The sequence below is a fragment of the Corylus avellana genome, chromosome ca6, assembly GCF_901000735.1.
Source record: "Corylus avellana chromosome ca6, CavTom2PMs-1.0".
Taxonomy (NCBI): domain Eukaryota; kingdom Viridiplantae; phylum Streptophyta; class Magnoliopsida; order Fagales; family Betulaceae; genus Corylus; species Corylus avellana.
The window spans coordinates 4,732,178-4,757,866 of NC_081546.1; the positions used below are offsets into that span (position 1 = coordinate 4,732,178).

General features: G+C 35.5%; 1 protein-coding gene across 1 annotated transcript; it reads right to left on the bottom strand.

The window, feature by feature from the left end:
• Nucleotides 1–1,894: 1,894 nt before the first annotated feature.
• On the bottom strand, nt 1,895–13,758 carry LOC132184774 (laccase-14-like). The gene is made up of 7 exons (XM_059598519.1): nt 13,666–13,758; nt 13,343–13,494; nt 4,280–4,524; nt 4,079–4,204; nt 3,394–3,982; nt 2,303–2,655; nt 1,895–2,063 (listed from the first exon to the last, which is right to left on the bottom strand). The coding sequence occupies exons 1-7, from the start codon at nt 13,756–13,758 to the stop codon at nt 1,924–1,926; spliced, it is 1,698 nt and encodes a 565-aa protein (XP_059454502.1). The 3' UTR covers nt 1,895–1,923.
• Between the last annotated feature and the right edge of the window lie 11,931 nt (nt 13,759–25,689).

Here is a 25,689-nt window from a genome sequence, read left to right on the forward strand (position 1 = left end):
TTTATTCTTAAAGGTTGATTCATGCCTTCCAGAGTATATAACTCAATGCATGTGTTCGAATATCTTAACATGCAATATCTCATAATTAGACCGAAATATCTACCTTCATTAAATACTTACTTTCAAAAATAAAAGCTAATTTCTTTTGTTAAAATAATCTTATAATCTTTTCAGAGCAATATATATAATGAAAATAATAGAAGTATATATATAAAAACTTGTTTTATGTTTCTTTTCTTTCTTTCTTTCTTTCTTTTGGGCATAAATTGTATATGTTTCAAGTGCTCGTTGTGTGCAGGGACAGAGCCAGGAAATTTGATGGTAGGGGCCCAGCCAAAATTTTTTTTTTCGGTTCTTTAGAATTTTTTTTAATAAAAAAATTATTTTGGTTGTTTTTTATGAACTAAAGACTACCTTAAGAGCAAAAAAAAAGTGAGTATTTAAAAGTAAGGGCCAAAAAATGGACATTTGAAAGTAAGAACCAAAAATAAAAATAAAAACTTAATGGGCATGACCCAAAAAAATTAAGAAAATGGCCAAATGTTTTTATTGGATATGACCAAAAAATGTAAAAATAGAGCCAAAATTTTTTTTGGAGGGGGACCAAATGACTAAACTTAAAAAATTACTTTACTTTTTTTTCTTCCTCTTTTTTTTTTTTTTTTTTTTTTTTTACTTATAATTTTTTTTTTCCTTATTTTGGGGGGACCATGGCCTACCCCAATCCCCCCCTCCCTCCGTCTCTGGTCGTGTGTCTTATATATACATGAAAGTTGGCTTAGCAGGAAGATTAATAGAATCTACTATAATATCCAGAGGCATTGAAAGTAGTTAATGTAGTTTTTGACCAAATTAACGGTAATGACCGATGGTAGAATCGTAAAACTTGTTAATATATATTTTTTTATTCTTCATAAAAACTCTTAAACATATTATCAACCAGTAATATGTTTTAAAGACCTCTAAAAAGAAATAATGTTTGTAACAATACAACAACAAAAGTGGCCCGCTTCTTGGAGTCTTATTCATTGGGACACTAATATATATATAATTGATGGAATAATTCTTCAAGAAGGACAAAATAGAAAAGATAAAATCCTGAATCTGACTTGGCCAAAACGTGTCTTCTAGCTCAAACCATTGGCTAGGAGGATGTAGGTTTCAAACAGATAAGGATTTTTAGAGTTTGGCGGAAATTAATTCACAGATAACTCCATGATTGAAGTGAAACCAATGATTCAACAAAAAAAAAATAATAATAAAATCAAAGACAGCGTACAAACATCTACATATATATAATATATCTTGTATATCACTGATTATAATTAAATACAAAATGAACCGGCTAGCTAGGCGGCTACATTTGTATTATTCAACGTCCATTAAAATCATGTGCTAAAGTCCCACCCTACACAGTCGTACTCTTGACTTTTCAACTTTTTTGATTTGAAATTTCACATTTTGCCAAGATCATAGGGATCTTGAGAATCCTAGTAAATTGATCTGATCAGCCTTTTTATGATGGCGTGTGGATGATGATGTTGAAGAGGTTGGTGAAACTAATTAAACTTGATCATCAAACTGATTAATTAACTTGTAACATTAGTTCTCTGCACAAGTCTTTTAATTCATCTTTTATTTTCACTTGAGACATGATAGAATCTATAATATAAAAGCATATTAATGTAAAAGTAATATTAGAAATTATATTTTTATTCTGCAACTATTCCACAATAAAAAATAAATAAAAAAGTTAGTTAAAAGATTATTGTTTGATAAAAATGTAATATCTAGCATTACTGTTAATCTTAACGTAAATATTAATCAACTAAATGAGTACTTTAAACGAGCATTATTATTATTATTATTATTTTGGTTCGAATACACTCACACAAATTAATGAAGTAGAAAGCATTCCTAAAACTAGGACTTGGAACAAGGAGGCATATATTTAGGAGGTGGGCGGATGCTTGTTGCATTGGTGCGCCCATTCTTCACTATCAGCACAGTATCCATACCCCAGCTAGCGTGCCTTTCCAAATGACAATGCATAAACCAGACACCTGAAAACACACATATTTAACGTTAATCACCATCTTCATTGTAAATCTAAAGTAATTTTCAGCTTAATTAACTTCAACGTACAAAGAGTTTTCCGTCTTCGTATTAGGGTCGGCATATTAGGAACGACAAATTGTTGTTGCTGATTAGAGGTCATCAGCAACATTAATTTTTGAGTCATTATCATTGATAACGTGATCGTTAAAGACCATTTTTCTTGTAGTATGAATAGAGAACGTACCGGGATTATCAGCGATGAATCTGATTGTAACCCATCCATTCTTAGGAACTCCAACCGTATTAACTTCCGGTGGATCAATGAGATTATAAGACATGGAATCAGTCTTTCTGTTGAAATTCCCAGAGCCTGTCCCGACCACATAGAAGCTATAACCATGGAGATGCATAGGATGATTCTCTGCTGCCCCAACATTAGTCCCTTGATACACTATCTCAACAGCATCCTTGTAATTTACTATCAAGGCCTTCGTCCCTAAGCTTGGATAAATTGTATTGTTCCCCACATCTCCCGTGAAGTTGAAATAATAAGGCGGTTGCATCGGGAAATTGCTGCTGTAAACCTTGGGCAGGTTTCTGTAAAATGGTTATTAGAAATACTACAAATTAATGTATTAATTAAATTACTAAATTCACATTTTTTATTTGCTTAAGTTTTTAAGATAAATAATAATGGTATCACAGTCAAAATCTGTAACGATCTAGAAAAAAATAATGCTTATCACATTTGTACTATCATTCCAAAAGAACTAATCAATTTGAAGCTTTCCTATAATCACTTTATAAAACTCACTTTTATCTAATAAGTATTGGACACCTTCTCTTTCTAGTATGGGACCAAGGCATGGGCGAGAAGCACATACATAATTGGGGGACAAGTTTAAAAATCTTTAAAAAAACACTATTTTGTATGAAACAAGTTTTTCTTCTAGGCAAACTAGCACAAGGTTTGGGGGCTTGAGTCCCCAAGAATTTAAAGCACCCATCAAAAAATATATTTTTTATGAGGTAATTAAGATCTCAAAAATTAATTTACACCCCTTTAATTTTATTTTTTATTTTTAGTTTTCTCCTCCTGGATCTAACTCAAAGTTCTGATTCAGCCCCCTCCCTTAAAGGGTCACGTCATGTTGTGTTGATAGTATCGTAAAACGTTATTAAGTGATTTTAATACCATTTGTAATGATCTATGAAAAAAACATCAATCACATGTGCACTACTATTATCCTTAAAGAAATTACGCAGATGCAACCAGTATTTTTCCTTTGACAATACATTGTCACCATGATTTAAATGGAACAGGGGAGAATAAACCTGTAATAAGCTTGGAGTATATCAATTGTTGGGGTCTGAAAACTTATATTATTCAAGCTTGCTGATAGCCTGTTACCATCCGCGCCTGAACATGATGCATTGGGGCAGTAAATCAGATTTACAGAAACAGTAATAAAGATACTTCTGGTGATACTTCGAGGCACATTGACAGGGCGAGCTTTGCTTGCTAAGCTCCTCAAGCGCTTTGTAAAGTTTTCTGCAGCAGTTTTGTTATTGTAAGTAGGAAGCGTTGGGAAGGGAATAGATGATGGGGGTTTATAATTGCCATTGTACTGCAGAATGGCCGTTGTGGTGGTGTTGTCAAAGGGAACAGTGGAGTCGGCAAAAGGAGTTGAAACAATGTAATAGCGGCTGGGAGACTGGTTTGCTGTCACCAAAACATCCATTGTTTGCCCCGGGCTTATCATGAGGTAATCTGCGGTTATTTGTTTGGTGTATGAAGCATCGGTTGCTACCAATGTGAGCTTGTGCTTTGCAATTCCAAAGAATTGTTCTTCGTTCATTATGGAATTTATTATCCGGAGAAGATAAGTCTTGCCGGCGTCAACCTTCAGACGGTATGTAGTTGCTGCAGCATATATAAGATATATATATATATTAATTAATTAATTATCTTCTGATGCAGGATTTATGATCTTTAATTAAGGTTGTCTATTGTTTATACCACTGGAACAATTGTACAGATCTCCTGGTTGGCCGTTAATTGTGAAAGCATCTGAAACGTTTGGGTCGCCACCAGTTGCTAGGGCTTCATCAATTATGGCCATCACATCTCCCTTATACCATTCCCCTGTTGATGATCAGTTTAAATGTTTAAATGCTAAGCAAATTGGAGAAACATTCGGTGAAATGTTTAAATGCATACCAAGAATAATTGTCTCTTCAGCATAAGGCTTAGGAAATGGATAAGTGGTCTTAGGAGCTGGAGAAATAATAATGGCACCATGGACTGTGGCGCGTGTCCAATCACTATGGGCATGCCACCAAAGAGTTCCTTCTTCTGTGGAAAAAATGATCTCTTGAGTGAAGCTTGACTTGGGTGGAATGGGGCACTGTGTGATGTTTTCAGGTCCATCTGACCATGGATTCCTTGGTTGCCTCACCCCATGCCTGTGATTACCCAAGTTTACCTTTAGATTTTAGAAGCTTTTGTTTCATATCATCATGTTCTTGTTAATAAGCAATGCTACAAATAGCCATTAACGGTGGTGGTTCAACGGCCAAAGAAAATTTTGAAATGGTCATGGCATGTATTAAGGCATGTGTTCGAATTTTCGCAATGGAGAATCTCCACATATGTTTTTTAAGTGTTAAACGCATTTTTAAACTCTTTAAACGTAATCTCAAATAGGCCCTAAGAGTATGTTTGGGATTGTGTTTGTGAAATAAAGCTTTTAAGTCAAAAAACACTTTTTGGCAAAAGCTTCATTTTTAAGCTTTTGCCAAAAGTGTGTTTTGGCCATTTTTAGGCTTTTTGGATAAAAGCGCTTTTAATTTTTTTATCAAACGAGCATTTTTTTCTTCAAACTGACTTTTTGAGTGTTAAAAGCATTTTTAGGCCTCTCAAACACCCCCTAAGTCTTATTTGTAACAAAGATAATTACAATATTAATTAAATAATTAAATTTATTATTTTCTGTTGAAGTTCACTATTTTTTGTCGTCATACTTTAGACTAGTTGGTAATGCATGTAATAGTGTGTCCCATGTTTCAGCACTTTTATTTTCCCTCCTCTCCAACAACCATCAAAGCAAGTAGTTTTCATCATAATTAACCTGCAAGTATATTCTAGTCTAAGGTTACGGTGGAGTACTATTCTATTAGAAAAAATAATTTTTTTTTTAAAAAAAGTGGAACAGAATAATTTTGGTGTTAGAGTATATGATAAGGATTTAGCATTTGGAATAACCATTTTCATTGTCTACAAGAATGATTATTCTAAAACTATTTCATTTCATATTTTTTTTCATCTTTAATAAAAATTTATTCATTTTTCTAATGTAATAATTATTCAGTGTACCAAACACATGCAAGAAGAAAGAGACACTATAAGAAAACTATCAATTTCTGGCGTGGTTACAGTACACGAATTTTTGCCACGTCACTAATTACTGACGTGGTATAAAATGCCACGTCAGTAAATATTTTTCTGACGTGGCAAAGTTGGCAGGTCAATAATTAATGACCTGCCAATATCCACACGTCAATAAATTCTGACATGGTAGTTTAACACGTCAGTAATTACTGACGTGTTTAACTGCCACGTCAATAATTTCTGACGTGGTAGTTTAACACGTCAGTAATTATTGACGTGTAAAATTGGCACGTCAGAAATTTGTTGACGTTGCAATTTCACATGTCAATAAAAATTTTTACAAGCCAAAATTTCCTAACTCGGCAATTTCACAGGTCAGGATTTCTTGACGTGTGAAATTACCACGTTAGCAAATTATTAACTTGCCCGTTTCACACGTCAATATTTTATGACGTGTGAAATTTCACAGGTCCATAAATAATGAGAGGTGAATAATTTTATTTAATAATTAATTAAATTTTATACAAACAATATAGTAATTCATAATTTATGAATTTAAGTTAAATTTTGTGCAAACTAATTAATTAATTAATTAGGTATATACATACCAATTGGATTTGGCATGCAGTATATATATATATATAATAAAATTATTATATAATGTGCACCGGATTATCGATCCTTGGGTTTTTTTTTTTTTCTCTAATTAATTATTGTTCTCATTAGAATTAAATATATTGCATGTGCATGCTTTAAGCTATATAATTAATAAAGTTAAGTTAATTATATAATGATCATGATGCATGCATGCAATATGCTTCCCTCCATTAATTAATTCTATTTAAAATAACTAATTATATAATTATTAAGTATATATATATATATATATATATATATATATATATATATATAGACCTAGCTAGCTAGAGATCCTTTTGAAAATAACTATGGACTTGAAGAAATAATCATAAACATATATGACATATTTAATCAATCACTTCGTTCTGCAAATTAATTTAGTATATTCATCACTGATCATCACTATATGAGAATAGTTAAAAGATGGTTGGAAAATTGATATTTAATTTATCAATTCTTTCTTTTTAAATTATTTTAATTTTACTTTGAATGTCATTCTCCTACATTAAAGTAGTCTAATTGCTAGCTAAGCACAGCCTACACGATAAGAGAGGCATGCACTTATCTTATCAGTCAATGTCCTAAACATCTATTGGCGATGCCATGCCATCTTATGAATTTGATAATATAAATACATTAGAAAATCATACAATTTTATGAACCTTGAGTAATCGCATGCCAGGCAATTTCCTAACTATATTATGATAGTTTTATTTAAGGGAAAATGTATTCTAAGTCCTTAGGTCAATGCGCCAAAATTAAAAACTCCCTAGGTGTTTTTCTTTACTTTCAGAAATTAACTCCCTGTGTCAATCGAAACTACAATAAACTCTTTACCGTCAAAATTTTTTAACAGCCGTTAGGGTCACTCAAAACTCCATATATTACCTGATTAAAATATTAATTTTTTTATTAATTTAAAAAAAAAAAATAAAATAAATTTGAAGGGTGGCCGGTAGCCAATACATGGGATGCTTCAGGCCACCAGGTGGTTTGGGGTGGCTCGCTGACCACCCGCTTTCACACCGTGGGGTGGTAGCGGAAACCACCAGTGGAGGAGGCCACTGAGCCCGATAAGGGTGGTGAGCCATCCCCATGGGTGAAAAGGGAGTGGCGAGCCACCCCGTAGAGGGGACGAGTGGCTACAGGGGTGGCTGGCCACTGCAGCCTGCTAATTTTATTTATTTATTTTTTAATTTTTAGATTTAAGTTTTGAAATTAAATTAATAAAAAAAATTAATATTTTAATCAGGTAAAACTGAGAGTTTTGAGTGACCCTAACGACTGTTAAAAAATTTTGACGGTAGGAAGTTTATTGTAGTTTCGATTGACCCAGGGAGTTAATTTCCGGGAAAAAACACCTAGAGAGTTTTTAATTTTGGCGCGTTGACCTAGGGACTTTAGATATATTTACCCTTTATTTAAAAGACAATTCAAATATTAATAAAATTTGGTTTATCATACTAAATTATTCAAAGTTATATCAACCTTTTGCGTGTTAGAACCCCACAAACTAGTTAAGTATCCACAATTAATTAAATCAAAAGAATTAGATTTCTTGATTTTCTCTATGCCTCTACTTTTCTTAATATATTTCTTTTCTTAGTATATATATATATATATATACACACACGTACATATTACATTATAAAATATCAAAAAATTAAATTTAGTTATAACAAAATTTAATTTATTTATTTTAATGTAATGTATTATATTTAATTATTTATATATTTAAAGTAAATATTTAAAAATATTAATTTTTTTAAAAAAAATTTATTGACGTGCCATAAAATTTTACTGACGTGCCACATTTGGCATGTCAGATCCTGACATGCCACATTTGACACGTCAGGATCCCCCTCGAGCCAACTGCGTGCGCACATCCCATTTTCCCCCTGCAACGCCATGCCTCATTAATATTTGAGGCGCATGACTTGTTGTTGTTGTTGTTGTTGTTTTTTTTTCTTTTTTTCCTTCCCCCCTCTTCACGGAGACTACCCCGCCAGCTCCTCCTTCTTTTCTTTTTTCACCTTTTTTTCTTCAGCTTTCTTTCTCCTTTCTTCCGCCATAGCTGAAGCTCAATCAAGCTTATTTATTTATTTTTTTTCTTCTCCACCCGCCGGCCCGTATACTCTCTCTCAAGCTTAGTAGCTTTCTCTCTCACGAAGTCTCCTCCACAAACTCGCCAGCCGTACGTCCTTCTGTGTGTGTGTGTGTGTGATATATTATATATTAATTGATTTTTTGTGTTAATTATTTAAATTTTTGCTTTGTTTGAGGCAGTTAATTATTGTTAATTTGTTAATTAATTAGGTGATTCGTGCTATATGTTATGATTGTTATTTGGTATGTGGTATATATGAACAACCATGTGGTTTTGATTGTTATATTTTGATTGGTATATATGAATTCACTTAGATTTATTTATTTTATTTGTTTAGTGATATATAATAATAAATGTATTTAAATTTGGACTTGTATATTGTTTAGGTTTCGCCTTATTAAATTTTATAAATGCTATACGACCAAAAATTTTGACAAAAGAAAAAAAAAAAAAGACTACGTACCCTAGCTAGATTTATTTTATTTAACTAGGGTCCCCATTATCTAACAAATGCATATGAATATTTGGGAAAAAAAAGAAAAGAAAATGTGTGTGAAAAAAAAAAACAAAAACAAATTTTTTTACAAAAAAGCGTGAAGTAAACCCTAAACTGATGCAGCGATGGATAATAATGAGCAAGCAAACAGTAAGTAGAAGGGATAAATATTTCTAAGATTGTGAGGCTATCACAAGAATCAAATAAACTTTCTCAAATCAATAGATGCTATCTATGAATTTAAGGAAAAGTAATGAAGAAACTCAACTATGAGTATTCTTATCGAGAAAACCAAATAATAATCATAAACTGAGTTTGCTAGAGGCCATAAGCATGTATTTATAGCCCCCAATACTTCTAATACTACTAAAACACAGAATAGAAACTTTCAAAACCCTAATCCCAGCAAAACAAGGAAAGAAAGTTGGTTAAAGTGAAATAACAGTAGAAAAATAACATAGGAGACCCCGAGTGCGCTCAATCGCAGGTATAGTGCGATCGATTGCACTACCAGGGACTTGTGCGCTCGATCTTGCACTTGTTTGCAGGTTCGGTCGCAGTTCCAACGACTTATGCGCTCGATCGTAGAAGCACGGGGGTATCGGTCGCAGTTCCAAGGACTTCCTTCTCCAAAACAGGGGAACTGCGCTCGATCGCAGTTCCAGGGACTACCTCTTTTGTTGTGCGAGTCTGGGATCGTGTCACCATTTTTCGGAGCGTCTTCACACATTTATCAATTCCCGTTTTCTTCATGAAATCCCAAACATTTCGATCTACATCATCCTCCCCAGGTTGGAGAGAATTCGCCATTGAATTCGCATCCTTATCCGAAGAATCTTCTGTGAATGGGACAAGGTGTTTGACATTGAAGACATCAGACGTCTTAATATAGCTAGGCAACTTCAATCGATAAGCATTCGAATTGATCTTCTCTATAATGGCATGCATCCATGGCCACCACATCACACCATGTTTCATCTTTATACTTATTCCCAATCGAAAAATTCACAAGGCAACGTTTGGATACTATTACCTCGTTTCCTTTCTTAAGCCACTCCAAGCGATACGGTGTAGGGTGTTTCTCCGTCCCAATGCCCAATTTTCGGACCGCTTCCTCCGCTACTACATTCTCACAACTGCCTTCGTCAGTGACAAGCTTGCACCATTTGCCCCCAATTGTGCATGTTGTCTGAAACAAATTATGGCGCTGGCCATCGTCAAACTCCGCCTTCCGGGGTGTAAAACACACCCTCCTAAGCTTAATAGAGGGCTGTCATCTCTGGTAACAAATTCTTCATCCACCCCACCATAGTCGTCGAAGACCGCTTATTGCTCATCCTCCTCTCCTTGTTCTTCGAAGGAGTCTCCCGAGTCGATGAGTAGTCCCTTACCATACCTTTCCCCTTTGCGGCAATCCACCATCCGGTGGCCCGGTTCTCCACACTTAAAACATTTAGGCCCATTGGATGTTGAAGCTCGGGTTGGTGGTCCAGTGGTGGTTGGGGTACGGCCTTGACTTGGAGTTGGAGTGGTGCTGCGTGCAGTGAATGGCCCATTTGACCGGTTTGTGCTGCCCCCGGTTCGTCTACCGAATCCTCCAAAAGGCCCTCTAGAAGCCATCCTTTCTAGCAATAGTGCCCGTTGATGGGCCTCAGACACGTTAAAGGGATCAAAGAGGTTTAGGGAATCCTGAATTTGTTGGCACAAACCTCTAATGAATCGTAACACGAGTTGGTCGTTAGTTTCGGCTAGATCCATGCGAGTGAGGTACTTGTAGAATTCTTCCGTATATTCATCCACAAACTTCGAACCTTGGCTCAAATGTTGCAGCTTTTGATACATGGTTCGGGTATAATTGTAGGGTAAAAAGGCTGGTCGCATATACTTCAACAGTTTCTCCCACTTGTTGATTTTCTTCTTGCCCTACCTCTCTCTTGATTGCTTCAATTGCTGCAACCATGCCGCTGCTCTCCCTCGGAACTTGGTTGCGACCAAAGAAACTTGTCGATCCTCGGGTACCCCCTTGAAATCAAGAATCTCTCCAATTGCCGCTACCAAATCCAAAAATTCTTCGGGTTGAAGACCCTCATGGAATTCTAGAATATCGAGTTTGAAACCGCTCTCCCATCGATTGGCATGGGCTTGTACATGGGGTTGATGGCCATGTACTCGGTGCCCTTCAAAAGGGTTCCCAGCTTCTTTCTCCGTACCTTGTTCGTCTTCCTCATCCGAGCCGGGCGGTGAGGGTTGATGATGACGCTCACGGTAGAACTCCGGGTTGGCCAATCGAGTATTGGCGGCTGCAAGTTGCGCCCTCAATTCTACGATTGTGTCCTCCATAAGTTGCCATTGTGCAGCCGCTTGTTCTCCACGAACTGAGTCCTCACGTTCATACACGTTCTCCAAATTTACATAGCGGTTACCCCTTCCTCTTGTATTCGGCGCCATGGAAAGAAACTTGTGCTCTGATACCAACTGATGCAACGATGGATAGTAATGAACTAAAAGACAGTAAGTAGAAGGGATAAATATTTCTAAGATTGTGAGGCTATCACAAGAATCAAAGAAGCCTTCTCAAATCAATCGGTACTATCTATGAATTTAAAGAAAAGTAATGAAGAAACTCAACTATGAGTATTCTTATTGAGAAAGCCAAATAATAATAATAAACTGAGTTTGCTAGAGGCTATATAGCCCCCAATACTTCTAATACTACTAAAACATGGAATAGGGATTTTCAAAACCCTAATCCCAGCAAAATAAGGAAAGAAAGTCGTTTAAAGCGAAATAACAGCGAAAAAATAACATAGGAGACCCCGAGTGCGCTCGATCGCAGGTATAATGCGATCGAGCGCACTAACAGCAAAATAACAACGAAATAACAGCAAAATAAGGTATAGTGCGATCGATTGCACTACCAAGGACTTGTGCGCTCGATCTTGCGTTTGTTCGCAAGTTCGGTCGCAGTTCCAAGGACTTGTGCGCTCGATCATGCGCTTGATCGCAGAAGCAGGGGGGTATCGGTCGCAATTCCTGGGACTTCCTTCTCCAAAACAGGGGAATTGCGCTCGATCGCAGTCAAGGTGCGATCGATCGCAGTTCTAGGGACTACCTCTTTTGCTGCCCGAGTCTAGGATCGTGTCACCATCTTCCGGGGCGTCTTCACACATTTATCCATTCCCGTTTTCTTCATGAAATCCCAAACACTTCGATCTACATCATCACTAAAAAGATACGAAAACAACTAGCCTAGATAGATGATAATTATTGATGGTTCTCATTTGGAATAGTTGTTATTTTGTTTAAGTTTAGGAAATTTTCATGAGTAAAAAATAAATAACCAACAACCTTAGCTAGTAATTAAGTCTGCATTTAAATTTAATTAAATATGTATGTGTTTATTTATTACTTTTACGTCGCGTATATTTGTCTCTAATGTCCGTAGACAACAATTCGGTTCGTAATGTATTTTGTAGGGAGATATGAGTTGCAGGGGGAAGAGAAAAGCACAGAGGCAACCCACCGTGCGGTTGACATCAGGCGCCTAAGCGTCGGGCTCATCTCCCCTGGCTGATAGGGAGCCAGAATGGTATCGACCAGTACTTCCACATAGTAATGTCATTTTGGTTAGTATATATGTTAAAGTTGTTAGGATCCTGATAAGAAGAGTACGTATTGGTTGCTGATTGTTTATTTTATCATTTCCAGGTAATGCGGAGAGGTCGTACAATGAAGAAGTTATTGACCTGGAATGAGCATTGTCTGTCAGTTTCTAGTTGGTAAACTTATAAATATTTTGTTCTTGTTTTGTTGATGTTTAACGTTACATGTAATTATGTCTAGATTCGGGGTAACAGATATAGTATAGTTTGGTTGTTTGTGATTTTTGTACAAATTGCATGTTTGTGATACATGATGGAACTTGCATGTTTGTGATTAATGTGGAGGTTCATTTCATGAATAGTAAGTATTTTTTATGGATGATTAATGAAAAATTCGTTTAGGGTTTAATGTGGTAGTTCGCTCCATCAAGTATATTTTTTATGGATGATTAACATCGTTTCATGAATATATAGTTCGTTAAATGTATATTAGGTCAACTCCGAAATTCTGCAATAAAAAATAAATTCAAATTGGCCTTTTAAAAAATGAAACAAAAAAATGAAACAGTAAATTGAACCCTAAACGAATGAAACAAAAAAATGAAAAAAAAAAAACAAAAAAAAACAAAAACAAAAAAAACCCTGATGACTAAATTTTCTGACGTGGTAAAAGTGCCACGTCAGTAAATTAAAGTACCACATCATAAAATTTTCTGACGTGGCACTTTTACCACGTCAGAAAATTTACTGACGTGGTACTTTTACCAGGTCAGTAAATTTATTGACGTGGTAAAGAATACCACGTCAATAAATTTATTGACATGGCATTGTTTGCCACGTCAATAAATTTTATTGACGTGGCAAACAGTAGCACGTCGGTAAATTTTGATGTGCTAAACTGTGAAACTTCAGTAAAAAAAATTTACTGACCCCTACGTTTCTAACCTTCAACACACGTCAGAAAAATTTTCTGAATTGTCAAACATCATGACACGTCAAAAAACGCTAGTAAAAAAAAAATCATTTTTTTGTAGTGAGATAGAGATTACCAGTGGATAGTGACGCCATATTTCCCTTGATTATGTACAGTAACAAAAGCAGTATCCCCTTTGTTAACTCGAATGGTTGGCCCCGGAAAAGTGCCATTCACAGTTAAAATGCTCTTCGTGCTGCACAGCTTGGTGAACTCTGCCTCCTTCAGCTGCCATCACAAACCCGCATGCAAGAAGAAAAGCAAGAACAAAAGTTGATGCATATATATATAAACTTAATTGTTCGGTGATGCTTAATTACTAGACATGACCGAGGATTTCAATATGACTAAAAATAAGAGATAGTTTTCATGTATAATGGAGAGAATTAAGGAACTTACAACGAAGTCATAGTGAAGGACTTTTGCTTGGGCAATGCAACGAAACGAAGCATTGAGAAGTAATATTAGTGCTAGAAACCTTAAGATCTCCATTTTCTCTGTCGAACTAAGAGAGATGCATGTGCCTTTATTTTATCATCTTCTTCTTGGGTTTGACTAGTATTTATAGTGTTCATTACTAGTGTACGAACAAGTTGATTTTTCCAGGAACCCCATTAACTCAATCATGTCCAAATTTTAAACATGTATTACATAAAAATAATCATAAAAATAATGCTCCAAAATATGCGTCCATGAGAACGTGCAATATGGGTATATAGTTTTTTTAAAAATGTTAAAGGTCAATAAGTTCTTTATATTTTATGCATATTCTCTTATAATTAACCATTGAATTTGTAAGGTCTACTATTGACTTTTGTAGAATCTACATAAGTTTACAAATCTAATTTATCGGGTCTACACTAGCATTTCTCTTCTTTTCTTTTTTTTCTTTTTTTTTTTTTCATTTTAAATATAGGTATATTGCTTGTGTGCTTTGTCATCTCCCAATCAATATGAAGACATGATTGCTAGCTAGTGGTGGAGGAAGGAATCGAGGGGTTATGGGGGACCCATGGACCATATCTTCCCCAAAAATTTAAAAAACTTCCTTTAAGTCCTCTTCTGAAAATATACTATTTGGTCCTTGCAAATTTCTTTTTTAAAAAGAAGGATTCCCTCTAAAAATATAAATAGCTCTTTTAATCATCTTAGAAAAACTGAAAAATTTTATATAACCCAAAATTTCTCATCTTTTGGGTTATGTATAACCCTAAGAGAAATGCTAAATTTTTCAAAAAAACAAATAAAAAAAAATCAAAATTTGGTTCTCAAGTAATCTCTCCCCGTCTCATATAATTTCTAGTTTTAGTAAATAAAGATATATGGAAATGCCGAAAATGATGGTGACACATTATTGGGAATCAATTTTTTCTTTTTTTTTTTGAAAACCCTAGCATTTCTCATAATCCAAAAGATTTCTCATCCCACTATGTGACTTTCCTGTTCTCATCTCTTCTCTATCTCTCCAATGTTTTCTCTTTTCTCATTTAGGTTACAATTTTATATTTTCCTTTATTCTATTTCTTTATAAGATGTATTTCCTTCTATAATTAATTTAGGTTTACTTATTCATCACTAATAATTTCTTTAGAGCATTGTAATATAGTTTACACATACTTTAATATCTCCTATTATTATGTTATATGAGATCATGTGTGTTCAATTTTCAACTGCTTTTTAAACGTTAGATTTTAAAATATATGTAACCGTTATTTCAATTTTTTTTAAAAAAAAAACTGCTTCTAAGATGATATGGAATTTTATATATATATATATATATATATATATATATATTCCCAGCAGTTTTATTATTTTACAGATAATTTATTTTCTCTCTCTTCCTCTCACCATTATTAATGGCTGTTACAAAATATTTCTGATTCTGGATAGTGTTCAGAGTTTGCAATCTGCACACTACATCGGGCAGTATTGTATCCTGAGGATAAAAGATTGCTCTAATTCCCTTTTGCAAAACTTCTAATACAAGTGGGAGGCAATATTTATCTAAGAGATAGAGTCACAATCGACTTACTGTCCAAATTTCATTTACTTCCCATTTTGTTTGTATTCTATATTTATTTTTTTCCTGCAATTCCCACATCTTTATTTCTAACATCATATATAGTCATAAATATCGTCATGGTATCCTAATTGGTGATTCGTCATCCTCTCAGCCTTTCTCTTTCTAAATTGATTTTTGGTCTCGTTGAAACAAAGCTGAGGATAGGAGTATTGGGGGAGTGAACATAGCACCACGCCACCACCTTAATATCAGTGGAGTTATTGGGCCAATGCTTAGTGATTGTATAATTAGCAATCGTGCTAGTGCTATTATTACTTCATGAAGATAGTAGGGCTTTTTAATTAATAGTTTAACCCCACTAATGTACCCTAGAAGCTACAGCCATTGGGCAAATACTTCGATCGATGTATAATGTTATCACTACAATAGTTGTACGTTTCAATTCCTAATTTCCATTTCCTAAGAACAAATGATGTCCACTATGTAAAAAATAAAGAGACTAGCTAGTGTTCTAAATACAATGAATAGAATAAAAGAAATGAGAGAGCCCACTTCTGATAACTAGTTGCATATGATTCTCAAGAAGTAATTATTCGATTTTAAACCTGGGAATTGAAGGAAATTAAACAGAAATCAGGAGATAATTTAAGAATCCAGGGAAGAGAAGTGTCTCATTTGCGACTTTGTATAAGTGAAGTTTGGATGTGGGACACAAGAGAAAGTGGATGTTACATGGATTCCAATCCCACGGAAAATTTGGGCACTTCTTAATGACTTGGGAGTAGTCAATTCAGTTTTTCTTTTTCATTTACTATAATTTGAGGCTTAATAGATATTTTCAGTTATGGAGTAATAATTTTATTTAGTAGACTGTTATACGACTGCTATATATACAATTAAGATGACACAAAATTCACCTTTTTTTTAAAACAAGTATTGATAATCGAAAGGCTAATTTTTCATATCATCAAAGTTATTTAGTAGCCAACTAAATAGAATTATTTGTGTACATATCATGCTTTGATCGATGAGCTAGTTTGCCTTTCATATATCATGCTAATCATTATCTAAGCTCAACTTCCACGTTAGCTTAAATTATTGAATGACTGTGATAAATCATTATTTATCTTTAAAATTTAAGTGAATAGAAAATGATTGATTTAATTATTTAAACAATATTCTAATACTCTCCCTCACTTATAAACTCAAGCTCAATCATTTTTTTCCATTACGTATGAACTCAAATTCTCCCTTAATAAGTGTATGAGAAGTGATAATTCAGACAATATTTGAACTTAAAACCTTTGCTCTCACACCATGTTAAATCACAACTTATTCAAAAAATTTAAACTAACAGTAAATAGTTTATTTAATCATTTAATTAATATTTTTTACAAATTAAATACCATATGTGGTTTACAACTTTATTAAAATAGAAATAATACGGTTTCTCCTGGTGTTTCCCTATTTTTACGTGGATATTGTTTTCTAAAAAACCAAAGAATAACTTACTCCACCGGTCCCTAAAAAAAAGGTAATAATATCTTAAGACCAAGATAACACCAAAAAGAACCGCAGCATTTCTCTTATCAAAACTTACCTTATTGTTTTAGAAGGAAAATTTTATTACTTCAATATTGCACCTTTATCAACTTATTATTTTTAATTGTCCATCTTTCATCGAAAAAGATAATGGATATTTGTCGTGTGTAAACCACACCACTTCATACTTAACAACTCTGCATATATGTATTTAATATATTTTAAGTTACAATTATGAATATATATTAAAGATTTTTTTAAAATAAAAAAATAAAAAAAGCTTGTCTTTTTTCCCATGATGTCTAGCCATTGAGACCCACCCGGCTACCCCTCATGGGGGATGGGTATCAATGTTTTTAATTAAGATATATTCAATTAGTATGTTAAAATCATGTATAATTGGTTAGGAGGATATGACAAGATGGTATGGTGTACAAATGACACAATCTTATAGGGAATGGCATGGCTATTTGTCTAATTAATTGATGACATTATATATCCTCATGTTTTTGGATGAAATTAAGACCGTAGAAGTAGTAATTAAGTTGATAAAGCTGCAATAATACCCAGGTAAATTTTTTATAAAGCTACAAATTTTTTTTTGGGAAAAATATAAAAAAGCCCCCCAAACTACCAGCCGTTTTCGATTTAGCCCCCTGATGTTCCAAAAGTCATAAAGTAGCCCCCAAACTACCAAACTTTTGTATTTTAGCCACTCTGTTAGTCAAAACCGTTAGTCTGGACGGAAACCATGAAACGACGCCGTTTTATTAAGGTTAAGTTACAAAAATGCGCGCCCTTGTTAGAGATCCAAAGCTTTCTTCTCCCTTTCTTCTTCATCGTCGGAAATCATCACTGGGTTAAAATCATCGCCGGAAACCTTTCTTCTACCTTGTCCACTCTGATTAAAATCATCGCTCATCATTCCTTTATTCTTCATTGCTGTAAACTCCTTAGCTACCGCTGGTGACCCAGGCGGGTTTAGCCAGACCCAACCGTGGGTCACCAGGTGCCCCGCCTGGGTCAATGACCCATGGCTGTGTCTGGCCAGACCCGCCTGGGTCACTGCCGTTTGCTCCTATATAAAATCTGTTAAAGGGTCATTGTCTTCCACGAAAAAACTAAAATTTTCTTAAATGGTTTTGCTCTGTATTTCCTCTGCTCTCTATGTTTTCCGTCGAAATTCTTTGCTCATGGCACCCCTAACGACCTTGTTGATTCAATCTAGCATCCGGGGAGGGGAGATATTGGAATATAAGTTGATGGGTTGTTTTGGTTTGGCTTTTTGTAATGGTCGAACATATAGTTGATTCCTGCCTTCCTGGCCTTTTGCTTAAATTTTGAAATACCCATTGAACTACAAGTATCATTTTTGTCTAATAAAATTGGTCAAATACCAAGATTTTCTCATTCAATGATCAGTACATGCGGTTCTGAATGACCGATATAATTTCATCATAAACCCAAAAATGAAGAGAGAAACTCAAAAGGTTTCTAGAAACCCAAAAATGAAGAGAGAAACCAGAAGGTGAAACCGTGAAAAGAAGAGAGAGACTTGCTTTGATTTCTTTTCTCATAAGCAAAAACACAAGCTTGCAGGTGAAAAACCAGAAATGGAGAGCAAATCAAAAGACGAAAGTGGAGAGAGACTCGTTTGATTTCTTTCTTCTGCATTGATTTTTCTGCGAGCAATTAATAAATATCATGTTTGTCATTTTGTCGGTGGTTCTCCTCTCCGGCAATCCCAATTCAAGCTCAATGAGCTTATAGCAAAACGACGCCATTTAACTTATTGTTTTTAAAAAAAAAAAGATTCATACAAGGGCATTGTAGTAACTTACCCGTAACCAAACGACGTCGTTTTGTAGTTTCCATCCAAACTGACGGTTTTGATTAACGGAGTGGCCAAAATGCAAAAGTTTGGTAGTTTGGAGGGCTACTTTATGACTTTTGGAACATCATGGGGCTAAATCGAAAACGACTGGAAGTTTGGGGGGCTTTTTTATATTTTTCCCTTTTTTTTTTTTATAATTTTGTTTTATTAATGAATTCTTATTTATCCAAAAAAAAAAAAAATCTTCAAAATTGATATTAATTATTGTCAAATCATTTTCCCTTTTTGGAGATAAATTTACGGTTGACCTTGCTCAAAAGAAATTTTCAATTATCAGTATTTTTTACCCACACGAAACACTAACAAAATAAGAAAAAAATTTCACACAAAAGTATTTGATGCCGAAACAAACCATCCTGCTTGAACATGGATATAAGTATTAAATCTCAACTTGAATAGATATTTAAAAATAATAATAATGGTTGGTATAATATAATTATATTAAAATGACGTGACAGAATTTTAAATTAAGATGACGTGACTGAATTTTATATAAAAATAAATAAATAAATCACCGTGGAGTTTATCACCCCCAGCAAATAAATATCAAGATATCTGAGTCGAGGCTTAACAAAAGATGATGCGGGTTGGTCGTTTTAATGTTAATTATAATGGAAATTAGTTAATAAGTGACGCTTTGAATCGGTGTTCCACACGAAACCTACTAGTCGTTTTAGTGATTGAATGATTTATTTAAAAACGATTCTGGAACCGCCGATTTAAACCAAAAAAAAAAAAAAAAATTGACCTACTTAATTGGAGGACCTCTTAATCACGTAAAGTGATTTTGCATTTAATTTTTTTAATTATCCTCTAACAGAAACATTAAAAGACGAAAATATATCTTAAAAGTTTGTACCTCGTAGCTCGACTTTAGCTAACCACGCCAAAATCATCATAACAACATGTTTGTGGGTTTCATTATCAACACTAAAGGGCACTTTAAGCCCCCCACTAACGTACGTGCAGTAGAGCCATTTACCAAGCACTTGGATAATGTTATCACTATCATATATATATATATATATATGGAGACTAGTATTCTAATTATAATCACAGAGTAAACGAATGGAGAGCCCACTTCTTAAAACAAGTTACACATGATATTAATCTGAATTAATCATATTTACACAAATTAATCAAATTAATCAATTCCAAGATCCCAAAATAAAATTAATCAAATTGTTTTTTTAGTCTGTATAGGGTCCTTTTTTTAACCTTATTATATATGATGGCCCCTTTAAAAAGAAAATTCTAAGGTAGTCCGGCTCTTTTAGGGAAAATGATCTTCTCCATTTCAAATCCCTTTCATTTTTTTTTTATTTAGTGCATTTTGAAGGGTAGTACATTTCCTTCAAAATGCACTAATTAAATTGAGGAAATAGAGGGGATTTGAAATAGAGAAGATCTTTTTAACTCTAAATCCCTCTTTTAGAGTTAAGTTCATTAATAGTTTTGTCTCTTGACACAACGACCTCTCATTAACATTTGTGGTTTGATTGTTTTGGGTTAGTGAGTTCGGCTCCTTTTTGTTTGACTCGGTTCGGTCAGCCAATAAGACTTATTGAAAATGGGCATGTTTGGGTCAATTAAATGGGCTGAAGTTGTTGAAAATAATTTTGATGGTGCAAAATATTCTTGTTGATGCTAAACCATATTAATCCGAATAATAATAATAAAATAAATATAATGCAATATAATAAAATTAGAGTGATGAAAGATCTTTGAATGATATATAATCATGCAAGAGCTTTATTCTTGAAGGTTGGTTTGTGTCTTCCGAAGTATATATATAACTCGATGTGTTCGAATCTCTTAACATGCAACATCGTAGAATTAGACCGAAATATCTACCTTCATTAAATACTCACTTTCAAAAATAAAAGCTAATTTCTTTTGTTAAAATAATCTTATAATCTTTTCCGAGCAATATATATAATGAAAATAATAGAAGTATATAAAAACTTGTTTTATGTTTCTTTTCTTTCTTTCTTTTTTTTGGGCATAAATTGTATATGTTTCAAGTGCTCGTCGTGTGTCTTATATATACATGAAAGTTGGCTTAGCGCGCGGGAAGATTAATAGAATCTACTATAATATCCTGAGGCATTGAAAGTAGTTAATGTAGTTTATGACCAAATTAACGGTAATGACCGATGGTAGAATCGTAAAACTTGTTAATATATATTTTTTTATGCTTCATAAAAACTCTTAAACATATTATCAACGAGTAACATGTTTTAAAGACCTCTAAAAAGAAATAATGTTTGTAACAATACAACAGAAGTGGCCCGCTTCTTGGAGGCTTATTCTTTGGGACACCAATATATATAATTGATGGAATAATTCTTCAAGGACAAAATAGAAAAGATAAAATCCTGAATCTGACTTGGCCAAAACGTGTCTTCTAGCTCAAACCATTGGCTAGGAGGATGTAGGTTTCAAACAGATAAGGATTTTTAGAGTTTGGCGGAAATTAATTCACAGATAACTCCCTGATTGAAGTGAAACCAATGATTCAAAAAATACCACGTCACCAAAAAAAAAAAAAAATCAAATCAAAGACAGCGTACAAACATCTACATATATATAATATATCTTGTATATCACTGATTATAATTAAATACAAAATGAACCGGCTAGCTAGGCGGCTACATTTGTATTATTCAACGTCCATTAAAATCATGTGCTAAAGTCCCACCCGACAGTCTTATAGGGGATGACATATCACACTTGAAGATTTTATGGAAAGAGTGGTTTAAGTTTTCTTATATTATGGGTTAGTGGTAAGATAAAAACAAGGTAATTAATTTTATTCTAGCTTCTACTAATTTGGGTGGTAGCCCAAGATTAGACAGTTAAAATTGTAAAGTTAGGCCCTAATTACAAGTTTAAAGCCCATTTGTTCGTCTCATGTCCCATCCCATGGTGTTTCCCATTACCATTGACTTTTTTTTTTTTCTTTTTTAATTGCCATTATTAGCCTTGACTTTGGCTCTGTTTACTTCGACATAAAATAGTTTTCAAAAAATGATTTATGTATTTTACGGTATTTACTACGACGTAAAATAGTGGTCAACGAAAAATATTTTTCTTTTAACGGAAAATTCTTCTTTAATTTGCGTAAACCATTTTTCAATTTTGAGCATCTCATTCTTAAATCGACGAACCCTATAAAGATCCGCCCAGGACCTCGCCAGGACTTGCCCGTGACCCGCCTGAGACTTGACCGGGACTTGCCCAGGACCCACTCAGGACCTCGCCATGACTTGACCAGACCTGAAACAGGACCCTCCCAAACCTACTCAGGACCCACCCAAGACTTGACTGGGGCCTATTCAAGACTTGACCGGGACCCGCCTGAGATTTGACCGGGAGTTGCCTGGGACTTGACCGAGATTCGCCCGGGACTTGCCCGAGACCCCGCTGGGACTTGACCGAGACCCACCTAGGACTTGATAGGGACCCACTTGGGATCTGCCCGGGACCCCGTCGGGACTTAACCGGGACTCGCCCAGGACCAGCTCGAGACTTATCGGAAAAAATTTTCAACAGAAAAAATTTTCCTTGAGAATGATTTCTTAAAAAACATTTTCTGGTATTTGGCATGTACGGAAAATTAGGTGGGTCCCGGTCGTCGGAAAACATTTTTTGCAGAAAACATTTTTTGGTATTTTGTGTGTACGCAAAATCATATTAAACACTAAATTATGAAAATGTCTCAATCGGGTCTTGGGCGGGTCCTACCAGGGTCTCGGGCTAATCCCGACGAGGTCCTGATAGGGTCTAGGTGCTGGGCGGGTCCCGATGAGTCACAGTGGGGCCCTTGCGGGACTCAGTTTGGACACCTCTAAGACTTGGTCAGCGCATTTTCGGAATTTAGAGTTTAATATGATTTAATGAATATATATATATAATTTTGAATTTCTGTGCGCGCAGTAAAGCGCAGTAAACACCGTAAAATGTTTTTGGCAGAAAACATTTTTAGGGAAAATGACTTCCTTGAAAATATTTTCTAACGAAAACCATTTTAGGTCGAAGTAAATAGAGCCAAACAAATAGAAAAGAGACACAACAAAGGTATCAATCTCCCCATCTTAGAATTAAAAAGGTAAACATTTTTAATTTTTTCTCTCTAGGATGTGCGATGCTAGAGGAGAAGAACTTGTTTTCCAAGTCTGCTAAGACTGTGGAAGATCGTTAAGATTTGTCAGAGAGGATATTACTAAGCTTTGGGAGACTTTTAACCTTATGGAGGAGGAGAGTACAATTGTTGCGGTGCGGGAGGAAAATCTTGAAGATTTTGCTTCAAAAGGATATGGTTGTTTGGTGGGCAAGTTGATTGCTGATAGGTACATGGGAAGGAAACTATCCGCTCAACAATTATTCGATGGTGGAAACCGACGAGGTCTTTGTCTTTCAAAGTCCTTGGAGATAATTTACATCTCATTGAGTTTGAGTACTTCTAGGACAAGACTAGAGTTATGGAGGGACGTCCATTGGTATTTGAGGCTCAATTTGATGGCTTGATACCCCATATCCAGATGAATTATGATACGGCGGGTTTTTGGGTTCGTATGTACAACCTTCCGTTAGCATGTATGAGGCGAGAAACAGGACGGTCTTTGGGGGCTGCTGTAGGGCATGCTAAGGTGGTCGGGATGGATGATGATGGATTTGGGTGGGGGCGAATTTTTTAGAGTGAAAATTCATATCAATTTGCTGAAGCCTATGGCTCGAGGAAGAATGTTAAAGTTGAAAGATCGTACTATCTGGATTAATTTTTAGTACGAGTGACGTCCCCAGTTCTATTTTCAGTATGGAATAATCTGGCATGGGTTTACAAGGTGGACCAAAGGAGAGATGAGAAGTAAGCCAGGAGTAGAAATCAAGAATGAATATGGGCCATGGCTGCAGTTTCACTTACAAGAAGGTGGCCTGACAAAACCAAAGGAGGATGTGTGGGTGCTAGCCGTGATACGGGTGTTCGAAATGAGTAGGAGAATGGTGTGTTAAGATCTCTGGCACGTTGGAATCCGGGCTGCAAAGGAAAACATTATGGCCAAACGTCCCAGAGTGCTTCTCACGTGAATTTCGAGGTTCATGGGGAGCAGTTAGGTGTGCATAAAGGACATGATCCTGATGGAGGGAAGTTTCGTGAGGCTGGTGGACACGTTTTTTATGGATGCCAGTTACATGAGTTTGATGGACACGTTGCTGCAGTTAGGATTGAATCCGTGGTAGTTCCTGGGCAACGCTCATTTCCATAATTTCCTAGAGCTCATCTTGATAGTAGTGGAGGCATTGACTTGGAGGGCAATTTGCATGTTTCTTCCATGAGCCATGCAGGGCACGTGCTGGAGTTGGATAAGGGGGACGTTATTGTCGAGGATAGAAGGGGAATTTCTGTCAAGTGGGACGACTGTGCAACCCATGCAGTGTGCTACTCCTTTACAGTCACAGTCGCAGAATGGTGGTCCAATTCCTAATAACAAAGTCCAACCCAAAGGTAATAATCGAATCTGGAAGAAATGTGCTTGTCAAAAGAAGGAGGAAGTGGTGGGGGCTGCTGTCACCTCTTCACTTGGCAAACGACCAGTATCGGGCATTGGAGTTTCGGAGCAATCGGGTAGTCGGAGGAAAAAAGCAAAGAATGTTGTCTTGCAACCATCTTAGGCGGGGAGGTTTTGGCGGAGGCGGGTTCACATCCCCGCCACCAGCAATGAGTGTTTTAAGTTGGAACCGCCGAGGGCTTGGGAACCTTCGGGCAGTTCGTGATCTTCGCCGAATGGTGAAGGATAAGAAGCCCGTGACGGTTTTCTTAATGGAAACCAAACTACAAGCTGTGAAGATAGAGGTTTTAAAGGTAAAATTGGGTTATAAAAGTGTATTTGTGGTGGACAGTGTGGGTTGTAATGGGGGACTAGCTTTGATGTGGAAGGAAGATGTGTATGTCGATATCCAAAATTATAACAAACACCATATCAATGTTGTAGTCAAATTAGGTGATTGTTTACAACCATGGAAATTTACATGGTTTTACGGAAATCCTGAGGTGGGACGGCGGAAGGAATCTCAGAGTTTACTTAAATTGTTACGTTCTTTTCAACCTTAAGCTTGGTTGTGTGTTGGCGATTTCAATGAAATTGCTGTGGATTTTGAAAAATTTGGAACTGTCTGTAGACCTTTGTGGCAGATGGTTGATTTTAGGAAAGCTTTGGATTACACACACCTCATAGATCTTGGTTTAGAGGGACCCAAGTTTACGTGGCTTAACATGCAAGATGACAATAATTTTATAAAAGAACGCTTGGATAGAGTGTTGGGGAATTCTGTGTGGCTTGATATTTTTCAGGTGGTAAAGGTAAATGTTTTAGCTACTTGTACATCAGATCATGCTCCTTTGTTTATCACTTTTCCAACACATAGCACAACAAAGGCCACCACTTAGGTTCAAATATGATGCGAGGTGAGGCAAACAATTGGTCTACAAAGAGGTGATTAAAAAGGAGTGGAGACCAAAAGCTGTTGAACTTGTAGCATGGCATGATGTGGTTGGGAGGCTTGACCGTAGGCAAAGGGCTCTTATACAGTGCAGCCATGCTAATAGATGCCCAACAGAGGCTTCTATTACCGCAAAAATAGAAGCTCAAAGATCAATTCAGGAGGTTGAGGGAGTGCTAGATTTGAACGAAGTGAGAGTTTTACAATCTGAAGTGGCAAGTATGGCAGAGCAACAAGATCTCAAGTGGAGACAACTTGCTAAAGAGCATTGGCTAAAGCATGGGGACCAAAATACTAGCTACTATCACGCTTGTGTGAATCAACGACGTCGGGCCAATCATATTTCATACATAGTTGATGAGGGTGGGATGGAACATTCAACATCGGAACTGATTGATGAGGCATTTTTAAATTATTTCCGGAATATTTTCGCAACTTCAAATCCTCAAGGAATAGATGA

What these genes read in the sequence shown, in the direction of transcription:
- LOC132184774 (XM_059598519.1), bottom strand. Translation starts at nt 13,758, where the DNA reads ATGGAGATCTTAAGGTTTCTAGCACTAATATTACTTCTCAATGCTTCG. An exon ending in TATGGCGTCACTATCCACTG is followed by an intron (nt 4,525 to 13,342) that starts GTAATCTCTATC and finishes GGGTAATCACAG; the next exon opens with GCATGGGGTGAGGCAACCAA. An exon ending in ATTCATCGCTGATAATCCCG is followed by an intron (nt 2,064 to 2,302) that starts GTACGTTCTCTA and finishes GTGTGTTTTCAG; the next exon opens with GTGTCTGGTTTATGCATTGT.